This window comes from Neovison vison, chromosome 8 (genome assembly GCF_020171115.1).
Source record: "Neovison vison isolate M4711 chromosome 8, ASM_NN_V1, whole genome shotgun sequence".
In the NCBI taxonomy this organism is placed as follows: Eukaryota; Metazoa; Chordata; class Mammalia; order Carnivora; family Mustelidae; genus Neogale; species Neogale vison.
The window spans coordinates 103,660,346-103,673,022 of NC_058098.1; the positions used below are offsets into that span (position 1 = coordinate 103,660,346).

Sequence of the window (12,677 nt, forward strand, 5' to 3'; positions counted from 1 at the left end):
TTCACCAGTCTTTATATATATATACACACACACACACACACACACATAAACACATACAAACCTACACACACATATATATACATATATATATTTTTTTTCTTTCTTCCCCCCGCTTGTCCCCCCCTCCTTTCGGGTCTCTTCTGATTTGGTTAGTATATATTTTTCTGGGGTCATTGCTACCCTTTTTGGATTTTGTGCTCTCATTCATCTATTCTTATCTGGAAAAATGACAAGGTGGAAAACTCACCTCAAAAAAAAAAAAAAAAAAAGAACAACAGGCAGTGCTGATAGCTAGGGACCTAATCAATGTGGACATTAGTAAGATGTCAGAACTAGAGTTCAGAATGATGATTATCAAAGTGCTAGCTGGGCTCAAAAAAAGCATGGAAGATACTAGAGGATCTTTTTCTGGAGAAATAAAATCCCTTTTTGGAGATATAAAAGAACTAAAATCTAACCAAGTTGAAATTTTAAAAAGCTATTAATGAGGTGCAATAAAAAATGGAGGCTCATACAGCCAGGATAAATGAGGCAGAGGAGAGAATTCGTGATATCGAAGACCAAATGATAGAGAATAAAGAAGCTGAGCAAAAGACAAATAAACAACTACTGGACCATGAGTGGAGAATTCGAGATATAAGTGATACCATAAGACCAAAATTATCAGAATAATTGGGATCCCAGAAGAAGAAGAAAGAGAGAGAGGGGCAAAAAGTATATTGGAACAAATAATAGCAGGGAATTTCCCTAATTTGGTAAAGGGAACAAGCATCAAAATCCAGGAGGCACAGAAAATACCCCCCTCAAAATTGATATAAATAGGTCCACACCCTGTCATCTAATAGTAAAACTTACAAGTCTCAGCAACAAAGAGAAGATCTTGAAAGCAGCTTGGGACAAGACATCTGTAACATACAATGGTAGAAATATTAGACTGGCAGCAGACCTATCCACAGAGAACTGGAAGGCCAGAAAGGACTGACATGATCTACTCAGAGCACTAAATGAGAAAAATATGAAGCCAAGAATACTATATCCAGCTAGCCTGTCATTGAAAATAGAAGGAGAGATAAAAACCTTCCAGGACAAACAAAAAATAAAAGAATTTGCAAACACCAAACCAGCCCTACAGGAAATATTGAAAGGGTCCTCTAAGCAAAGAGAGCCTAAAAGTAACAGACAGGAAAGGAACAGAAAAAAATGTACAGTACAGTCACCTTACAGGCAACACAATGGCACTAAATTCATATTTCAAGTAGTTACCCTGAATGTAAATGGGCTAAATGCCCCAATAAAAAGACAGGGTATCAGGATAAATAAAAAACAAGACCCATTGATATGCTATCTGCAAGAAACAGATTTTAGATCCAAAGACACTTCCAGATTTAAAGTGAGGGGGTAGAAAACAATTTACCATGCTAATGGGCATCAAAAGAAAGCTGGGGTGGCAATCCTTATATCAGATAAATTAGATTTTAAGCCAAAGGTTATAATAAGAGATGAGGAAGGACTTATATCATACATAAAGGATATTTCCAAGAAGATCTACAGTTTTAAATATAAATGCCCCTAACATGGGAGCTGCCAATTATATAAACCAATTAATACCAAAATCAAAGAAGCACATTGACAATTATACAATAATAGTAGGGAATTCTAACACCCTCCTTGATGAAATAATAGTAGGGAATTCTAACACCCTCCTTGATGAAACACCCTCCTACACATCATCTAGGCAAAAGATTAACAAGGTTAAATAAAGGCTTTAAATGACACACTGGGCCAGAGGGACATCACATATATTCAGAATATTCCATTCCAAAACAAGAGAATACACATTCTTTTCTAGTGCACATGGAACATTCTCCAGAACAGATCACATCCTGGGTCACAAATCAGGTCTCAACTGGTACCAAATGATTGGGATCATTCCCACATATTTTCAGACCACAATGCTTTGAAACTAGAACTCAATCACAAGAGGAAAGTTGGAAAGAACTCAAATACATGGAGGCTAAAAAGCATTGTACTTAAGAATGAGTGCATCAACCAGGAAATCAAAGAATTTTTAAAAACTCATGGAAACAAATGAAAATGAGAACACAACTGTTCAAAATCTTTGGGACACAGTAAAGGCAGTCCTGAGAGGAAAATATATAGCGATACAAGCCTTTCACCAGAAATAAGAAAGGTCTCAAATACACAACCTAATCCGACACCTAAAGGAGCTGGACAAAGAACAGCAAAGAAGGCCTAACCCAGCAGGAGAAGAGAAATAATAAGGATCAGAGCAGAAATCAATGAAATAGAAACCAAAAGAACAGTAAAACAAATCAATGAAACTAGGAGCTGGTTCTTTGAAAGAATTAATAAGATTAATAAACCCCTGGCCAGACTTATCAAAAAGAGAAGTGAAAGGACCCAAATTAATAAAATCATGAGTGAAAGAGGAGAGATCACAACCAACACCAAAAAAATACAAACAATTATAAGTACATATTATGAGCAATTATACACCAGCAAATTTCACAATCTGGAAGAAATGGATGCATTCCTAGAGACATATAAACTACCAAAACTGAACCAGGAAGAAATGGAAAACCTGAACAGACCCATAACCAGTAAGGAGATTGAAGCAGTCATCAAAAATCTCCCAACAAACAAGAGCTCAGGGCCAGATGGCTTCCCAGGGGAATTCTACCAAACATTTAAAAAAGAATTAATACTTATTCTCCTGAAACTGTTCCAAAAAATAGAAATAGAGGGAAAACTTCCAAACTCATTTTATGAGGCCAGCATTACCTTGATCCCAAAACCAGACAAAGACCCCATCAAAAAGGAGAATTACAAACCAATATCCTTGATGAACATGGATGTAAAAATTCTCACCAAAACATTAGCCAGTAGGATCCAACACTACATTACAAGGATTATTCACCACGACCAAGTGGGATTTATTCCTGGGCTGCAAGGTTGATCAACATCTGTAAATCAATCAACATGATTGATTATAATCATACAATTATATGATTGATATACAATTAATGTATATAATTAATTGTACAATATAATATGTACAATTAATGTAAAAGAAAGAACAAGAACCATATGATACTCTCAATAGATGCTGAAAAAGCATTTGACAAAGTACAACATCCCTTCATTATCAAAACTCTCCACAGTGTAGGGATAGAGGGTACATACTTCAATATCATCAGAGCCATCTATGAAAAACCCATAGCGAATATCATTCTCAATGGGGAAAAATTACGAGCTTTTCCCCTAAGCTCAGGAACACAGCAGGATATTCACTATCACCACTGCTCTTCAACATAAGTACTAGAAGTACTCGTCTCAGCAATCAGACAACAAAGAAATAAAAGGCATCCTAATCAGCAAAGAAGAAGTCAAACTCTCACTCTTTGCAGGTGATATGATACTTGATGTGGAAAGCCCAAAACACTCTGCTCCAAAACTGCTAGAACTCATACAAGAATTCAGTAAAGTGTCAGGATATAAAATCAATGCACAGAAATCAGTTGCATTTCTGTACACCAACAGCAAGGCAGAAGAAAGAGAAATTAAGGAGTCAATCCCATTTACAATTGCACCCAAAACCATAAGATACCCAGGAATAAACCTAACCAAAGAGGCAAAGAAACCATACTCAAAAAACCATAAAGAAATTGAGCACAACACAAAGAAATAGAAAAACGTTCTATGCTCATGGATTGGAAGAACAAATATTGTGAAAATGTCTATGCTACCTAAAGCAATCTACATGTTTAATGAAATCCCATCAAAATACCATTCATTTTTTTCAACAAAATGGAACAAATAACACTTAAATTTATATGGAACCAGAAAATACCTGGAGGAATGTTGAAGAAGAAATCCAAAGTTGGTGGCATCACAATTCCAGACTTCAAGCTCTATTACAAAGCTGTCATCAAAACAGTATGGTACTGGCACAAAAACAGACACACACATCCATGGTACAGAATAGAGAGCCCAGAAATGGACCCTCAACTCTATGGTCAACTAATCTTCAATAAAATAGGAAAGAATGTCCAATGGAAATAAGGCAGTCTCCTCAACAAATGGTGTTGGGAAAACTGGACAGCCACATGCAGAAGAATGAAACTGCACCATTTCCTTACACTGCACACAAAAATAGACTCAAAATGGATGAAAGACCTCAATGTGAGACAGGAATCCATCAAAATACTTGAGGAGAACACAGGCAGCAATCTCTTCAACCTCAGCCACAGCAACTTCTTCCTAGAAACATCGCCAAAGGCAAGGGAAGCCAGAACATAAGAAATTGGGACTTCATCAAGATTAAAAGCTTTTGTACAGCAAAGGAAACAGTCAGCAAAACCAAAAGACAACCAACAGAATGGGAGAGATATTTACAAATGACATCAGATAAAGGGCTAGTATCCAAAATCAATAAAGAACTTCTCAAACTCAACACCCAAAGAACAAAGAATCCAAACAAGAAATGGGCAGAAGACATGAATAGACATTTCTGCAGAGAAGACATCCAAATGGCCAACAGACACATGAAAAAGTGCTCCACATCACTCAGCATCAGGGAAATACAAATCAAGACCACAGTGAGATACCACCCCACACCAGTCAGAATGGCTAAAATTAACCAGTCTGGAAAGGGCAGATGTTGGCAAGGATGCAGACAAAGGGGAACCCTGCTACACTGTTGGTGGGAATGCAAGCTGGTGCAGCCACTCTGGAAAACAGTATGGAGGTTCCTCAAAAAGTTGAAAATAGAGCTACCCTATGACCCAGCAATCCCACTACTGGGTACTTACCCTAAAGATACAAATGTAAGGATCCAGAGGGTTACATGCACCCAAATGTTTATAGCAGCAATGTCTACAATAGTCAAACTGTGGAGAGAACCTAGATGTCAATCATCAAAAAAACAAAACTTTGCCATTTGCCACACCGTGGATGGAACTAGAAGGTATTATGCTAAGTGAAATAATTCAATCAGAGAAAGAAAATTATCATATGATCTCTCGGATATGAAGAATTTGAGAGGCAGGGCGGGGAGGTGGGGGGGTAGGGAGGGCAAAAATGAAACAGTGCGAGCAAGGATATGGAGAAACAAATATTCCCAGTGGAAGTTGAATTCAGAATGGTGGCATCACTTTGGAAAACAATTTGATATTATAATAAAGTTAAACATACACATACTGTGTCAAACAGCAGTTCTAGTCCTAGGAATATACAAAAGAAAATGGAGTATGCATGTATACCAAGCAACATGTAGCAGAATGTTTAGTGCAGTATTGGATGTCATAGCCAAGAAGCAGAAATAACCCAAATGTCCATCAAGAGCAGAATAAATGAATAAATTGTGGTTAAAAAAAAAATCACAGAGTGGAATATATAGCAATGAAAAGGAATGAACTACAATGACACACAATAATATAAATTAATCTTAAAAATAATGTTGGGGCACCTGGGTGGCTCAGTCAGTTAAGCCTCTGTCTTCTGCTCAGGTCATGATCTCAGTCCTGGGATGGAGCCCCATTTCAGGCTCTCTGCTCAACAGGGAGCCGGCTTCTCCCTCTTGCTCTGTCTGCTTGTGCTCACTCCTCTCTCTCTCTGTCAAATATGTAAATAAATCTTTAAAAAGTACATTTAAAAAATAATGTTGAGGGGCGCCTGGGTGGTTCTGTGGGTTAAAGCCTCTGCCTTCAGCTAGGTCATGATCCCAGGATCCTGGGATCAAGCCCCAAATCGGGCTCTCTGCTCAGTGGGGGAGCCTGCTTCCTCCTCTCTCTCTCTCTCTCTCTGCCTACCTCGCTGCCTACTTGTGATCTCTGTCAAATGAATAAATAAAATCTTAAAAAATAATAATAATAATGTTGATTGAAACAGACCAAATATAGAAGATATGTATATACTATATGATTCCATTTATATAAAATATAACAACTAGTAAAATTAATCTATGGTGTTAGAATTCAAAATAACTTTTACTTGGGAATTAATAAGTCTATTGATTGGGTAAGTGCTGGGAATCCTCTCCCAGCTTATACTATGGTGGTATAAGTATACAGTCACTTTGAGAGATTTCATTAAGCCATACACTAATGATTTATGGACTTACTTTATATGGATGTGAGACTTCAAATGTTTTTAAGTTTTTAAAAACTGATCTATAGTGCTGGAAATCAGGATAACATGTCCCTATGGGAAGGAGGAAGGAAGAGTCATTGGAATAGAAAGGGGCATAAGAGTATGTCTCTGGGGGTTGGCAAACTTTGTTCTCAACCATGGGTATTCATTTGTAGTAATCCATAGAGCTATATATTTGGTTTTTTAGACTTTCTATATGTGTGTTGTAGTAGAAAATGTTTTTAAAAACAAGAAAAAAATATTTACACATCTACTAAAATGAGGATTTGAAATGTGTGTATATTTTAGGAGTCTATGTAATTTATATTTCTTCATAGTCTCATTGCTTATAAATAACATAAGACAACATTTTTTGTTGTGGAATTCAGGGTGCAATCAATTTCACTGGGGCAAGGACAAGGACCCATTGCTGAAAGAATGATCAAAGAAGCAATGAAATCAGGAAACTGGGTATTTTTGCAAAACTGCCATCTTGCTGTTTCTTGGATGTTGGCAATGGAAGAACTAATTAAAACCTTCACAGATTCAAGTATGTTGAAAATAGCAATTGCAGAATAATAGCTTTTTATGTAGCTTTTTATAATATATAATATATATTAATATATAATATATATAATAATATATAATATAATAATAGCTTTTATGTAGACTTTCTATAGTAGGGGCAGAACTCTATATTTTCTACTATAAAACCCTAAGCTAAGATGATTTCTAAGACTCCATTCCACCTCGAAACTTCTATGATGTCTATGAAAGTTAATATTCTTGATGCTTCTGCAATGATAAGAGGAAAAGGATGAAAAGGATGAATCCAAGCTTGTAGTAATTTTTTATTGTAGGAATTGTGTTTCCCCATATTAAAGAGGAAGAATTTTAGAATTAGAGAGTTTTAGTTAAATTACACAATCCAAACCTGAAAAAGGATCTTCAGAATTCCAAGTTGTGGGTATGATCCACTGGATCATTTCTATTTCATGTTCCTTTCTATGGAGGCCATTTGAATTCAAAATAGATTACCTAAAGGTATGGTAAAAGAAATAGAAAAATAGACTTAAGACAAAGAAAGGAAATTCAATCTTTCACTAAGAGAGAAGATTCACAGATTCAGATTGTCACCAATCCACCTAGAGTCATGTTTCACTACTTCTGATTCTCTGTGACTCCTGTACCAACTAACCCTCCTCATTTTAGAATGTTAGTATGAAAATAATTGAAACCTTAGGAACAGTATTTTTGTTAATAAGCAGGGTGAGCCCCACCTTCCTGCTAACCTAGGATATCCAGAGCCCTTTCTCTGGGGTCTTCCTTTATGCCCAGACCGCAGAAGCCTTCTGGGAAGGTGAGAGCTATACAGCCGGTCTTGCAAGTGACTTTACTTACTGCTGACTTTATAAAGTGGCCAGTCTATACCGGACACCACCACGGAGCCAAGACATAGCAGCCATCCCCTAAAGATCCCTCATTTCCTGGTTCCCCCACCCCTTGCATCTGTAGGCTGCTTCTTCCAGCAAGGATAAAGTTGTTCACATCAACCATCCAGAATTTCCACTGTTTTTACCCTTTTGCAGTGCAACAAGAGTGGCCTGCTTCCAACTGGGCAGGTGGCTAATTTCCATTTAAGTAATTAAAGAAAAAAATGACAAGAAGGTATTCACCACTGTTCAGGGGTTGCTGGTGATTAGGATTAAAATTAAGAAGGAAATGGAAGGCATCAAAAAAAGCAATTTGCTGCAGTGCAACTACAGTAGTGGAACTACTTCAAAATAGGGAGACGTTGTTAAGCCTCATGGTGACTGGGACAAGAGCGAGTCTATGCTGGAAGCTGGACAGGCTATGGAAACCAGCCAAAGTTGATACCTTTGGCTTACTAAAGCTTAAATGGATTTAAAAAAAATCATCTTCTGGCCTGTGTTACAATCATTTAGTAATGTACCTATTTGAGTTCTGATGTTTAACTTAAACCCATTTAAAATAAAATACATTCAGGTAATAACCTGAAAAGAGTAAGTGAACAGAAGAAAAAAGAAACAAAGGAGGAAGCAAAAACTCCAGACTTGAAATTCTAAGATCCAAGTAGAGTTCTGCCCCTACTATTTCTTGTCTATGCTACGATATCTCCTCTCTGGGCCTCAGTTTCCCCAGCCATAAGATACCCACATGGTATCTTCCCTAGAAATCCTATGCTAAGATAATTTCTAAGACTCCATTCCAGCTCAAAACTTCTATGATATCTATGAAAGTTAATATTCCTGATGCTTCTGCAATTATAAGAGGGAAAGGGTGAAAAGAAAAGTACTTCTTTAAATCTGCTTTTCTCATGTTTTGCATTTTTGGTTATTGAAATCATTAGCCCTAAGACTTTGGTTGATGTCTGACTTCTATACCTAATAGTTTTTACCATGCAAGCAACTTTAGTATTGCTCTAGAATTGTACTGGAACTAACTTAATTTTAGTTATTTAATGTAGTTCATGAATTTAGATTACCAAAATAAGGAGCATAAATTCAGCTTTAATCTGCATTCATTCATTTAATAAGTATTTGGGAACCTACCATGTACCATGCACTGATCTAGATGTTTAAGGTAGGGCAATGAATAAAACAACCATAGATATCTACCCTCCTAGAACTTAAATGTTAGTGAGAGGGAATGAACAATAATTAAACCATATAATAAATAAGTAGTTTATATGGTATGATAGAATGTGGCTAGTGCTTTGGGGGAAAAGAAAACAAAAAGGTCAGAATGAAATGGGGGGGGAGTGCTAGGGAGAAAGAGTGGATAGCAATTTAAGCATGTAATCTGGGTAAACCTCTTTGAGAAGGTAACACTTGACTAAGACTTGAAGAAAGTGAGGGAATCTAAAGGAAGAGCATTCCAGGCAGAAGGAACAGCCAATGAAAAGACTCTAGGGAGGGAGCAGGCCTGGAATGTTGGAGAAACACCATAATATGTACTTAAAAACCAGCACCAAGAAAGTCATCCTTGGGTGATGACTGCATCTTCCTGTAATAGGAACACCACTTTTCCCAACTTTGCTCTAGCCTTTTGAACCCAGAAGGGAACTCATTTTCTTACATTTTCTGTGCAGAGCTCACAAAGTAAGCATATTGACTTAAACTTCTTCATGATACTTATGAAGTCTGTCCATACCCCTGCACCTTCAGTTCCCTTTGAACCTCTCTGTAGAGTAGAGAAATCCCTTTCTTCTCCATAGGACTTTCTGACCATTTTCATGCAATTTGCCATAAATTGAGTCATTAAAAAACAAAACAAAACACTTCATGAGCACTGGCAATAATTCCTATTTTTTAAGTGAAAATTTTCCCAATCTCAGAGGAAAGGCCCTTAACACCTCCAACTATTGAAAATTAATGTGTCTTTAATTTCTTTACTCAGATGTGCCAGTTTCTGGATTGCCAATCTCTCATATATTAAGAGTTTCTATAAAAATTCCTCCCACCTCCACTTTGAACATTTTACAACATAAAAGACTTAAAACAAACTAGTCTTTAAACAGAACTTACAGTGGTTTTTTGCTACCTCATAATAAATATTTGTTACGTAAAGTATTAAGTTAAGAATTTTCCTTTTTTGTTGCCTTCTCTTTGTTTTAAACAGATATCATTATCAAGGATACTTTTCGACTTTTTTTAAGTTCCATGCCTAGCAGTACATTTCCTGTTACAGTTCTTCAAAATTCTGTCAAGGTAACATATGCCTATGGTTGGAATGATGCGAACCAATTGGCCTTAGTGTGTTCCCCAAGTGGGTCCAGGGAACTCAAGCCCCGCGTAGGACCACGTCAAAGTCTGGGTGGCCCAGGTGGGACGGGGGAAGTCAGTATCCCTTCACCTGATAGCACACAGGTAAACAGTTTGGCAAGCCACGCATCCTTGTGTGCCCTAGTCTGTTGATCCTTCAACTCTTTAAGAAAATGTCAAGGATGCAGAGTAGTGAGAATGAAACCCCTCCCAGAATTAAGAGAATATTTCAGCATGTGAGAGACAGGAAGGCCTACAGATAGTATGGCTGCTGGATTTCAGTGCTGGAAACCTCCGATATATGGGAAGTCTCTGCATATGAATGATCACTCAGGAACAAGAGATGCCTCTTCCTTCCCTGTTATGTCATCAAGAGATGCCATGTGTTGGGATGCATGAAAAATCCAATAGGGAAGGCCTGAACATACTTTCTGGCCCATATTTAGAAAATGGACACCAAAAGAAATTGTCTGAGGTTCTTGTGGAGACGGTTCACCCACTGTAGGACTAAAGACCCCACCAGGCCTGACTCTGAAGAGACTGAGGCTGAGCAAGATACAGAGCAGGCCCCCACATGCCAGGAATGCCCCCACGGTTATCAGTTATCTACATGCTCTCAATGGCTTCAGTTTATGTGTGTTATTCAGAAATAATGCAAATCTATAAAATCCCCCTCTCTGCCCCCTATGTGTTGAATCCAGGTAACCAATGAGCCTCCAAAAGGTTTACGTGCAAATATCAGACGAGCATTTACTGAAATGACACCTTCGTTTTTTGAAGAAAATATACTTGGAAAAAAATGGAGACAAATAATATTTGGCATCTGTTTCTTTCATGCAGTTATTCAGGTACACTCTTTTTTTTTTTTTTTTTTTTTTTTTTTTGCTTTTTAGTGGAAACAAGAAAGTGCATTATGTTAATAAATACAGGAAAAGTGGGAATTACAGGAAAGCTTACAAGTTACATTGTGAAGTGCTTAGGCCCTATTCAGAGTCTGAAATGAAGTTGTTCTCACTCAGTAGCTGATCCCAGTACTCCCCTCACCTCTGCAGCTCACAGCTTTGCCTCCCAGCTCTACTCTGATTTGACTAAGGGACACCGTCACCTGGATATATGCATGAGGTCAAATTCAAAAGCAAAAAAATAAATCTCCTCAACTATGCCTCACTCCTAAATCTGCTTCCCTCCAGATTCTACTCCTGAAATTGGTAGTCCCATATCTCCATAATTTCAGGATTATTTGTATTATTCCTTCTTTGCACATACATATCATGTGAGTCTATCATTTTTTCTTGCAATAATTTCATTCTTGCCTGTTCATGTTTGACTAGGCTCACCACCCTTAAAAGCCTCTTCCCTGTGACCAGAGCCCCAAGGCCCCTGAAAAATGACCTTCAACTCAGTACTACTTTCTCCTTCCCTCTGCTCAAAGTTCACTGCTGTGATTTGGTGTCCATACTGTGACCCTGCACTTAAATTCTGACTCTTTGACTACATCTTTCTAGATAGTGTCTTATTTAGACTCGCTCCCTGGGTTTCAAATGTGTATGGTCTCCAGAGAAAGAACCTATAAAGAAAAAAAAAACAAAGATTAAAGACACAAGATATGAGATAAATATGTAAACAAGGTCTTGGAGCAGATCCAACGTTGGGACTAGGGTCTCCAGGTGTGACGCCCCATTGTACAAAGAAAAACAGCTAAGAGGGGCGGTGGTTCAAAACTTAGAGAAATTTCGAGATCAAGAGGAGGGAATATGAGACCTCTGGTGTAATCATCAGTTTGGAATTAAGAAATTAAAGTGGGATAGGGAAATAATGAGGGAAGGGAAAGGCTTCACAATGTGAGGTCATGAAACAAGGGTTAGGATTCTGTGTGCCATTTAAAAAAAAAAAAAGATGTCACTGCAGAGAAGTCAGTATGTAGTCAGCACATTGTGACATGACTGAAAACCCTAAGTGATGGACAGACTCCTTAGAACAATAGAGAGTAGTTCTTGCCACTAGATGGATGATTAGTGTATTTTTTTTTCTACCTATTTTGATGGGGAAACATTTTATTTTACCATGAAAGACAAATGTCCTTTTCACAGACCTATTATATTTTCAGTAATGTCAAATTTTCTTTTGGAAATTTTGGGGAAGAGCCAGGACTGAAGGAAGAGATGCTACCCATGTTTGCTGAAAGCCAAACTGAAAGCCTAGATGAAGCTAAACTTCATGATCTTAACTGATTTTACAGAATGAGGATGCCCAAATTCAACAGAAACTTTTTATTTCTCAATACTTCATACAAACTTAATTTTATCAAATTTTATGTAGGACTATTTTCATTGTCCCTTCTAGGAGAGAAAAAAGTTTGGCCCTCTTGGCTGGAATATTTGCTATGAGTTTAATGACAGTGACAGGGAATGTGCTTTACTGAACCTCAACCTTTATTGTCAAGAAGGAAAAATTCCCTGGGATGCTCTCATTTACATTACTGGTAGGTATGCCCACGTGGCCAGGCCACGGCCCTTACAAAGATGGCATCTTTTCCCCAATATTCGATAGTGGTGATGATGACTTCTGATAGTCCCTTTGTGAAGATAAGACCATGATAAGAATATCATGAGAATATTTACACATAAGAAATGGGCAGGTATTTTCCCAAATACTAACAGCAAAACTTATATCACTTTTGATACATACCAAGTACTATGTTCAGCGCTTCCCAAGAATTAGCAGATTTAATCCTCACAACAA

The 12,677-nt window shown here is 37.5% G+C and overlaps 1 protein-coding gene across 1 annotated transcript in view; it reads left to right on the top strand.

The window, feature by feature from the left end:
- The window catches only part of DNAH6 (dynein axonemal heavy chain 6), a 223,832-nt gene that overhangs the window by 173,672 nt on the left and 37,483 nt on the right, over positions 1–12,677 (top strand). Inside the window, exons 64-67 of the mRNA XM_044261526.1 lie at positions 6,540–6,700; positions 9,793–9,881; positions 10,637–10,783; positions 12,279–12,417. Coding sequence (XP_044117461.1) covers positions 6,540–6,700; positions 9,793–9,881; positions 10,637–10,783; positions 12,279–12,417 — 536 coding nt within the window. The remainder of the gene's footprint in view (positions 1–6,539; positions 6,701–9,792; positions 9,882–10,636; positions 10,784–12,278; positions 12,418–12,677) is intronic.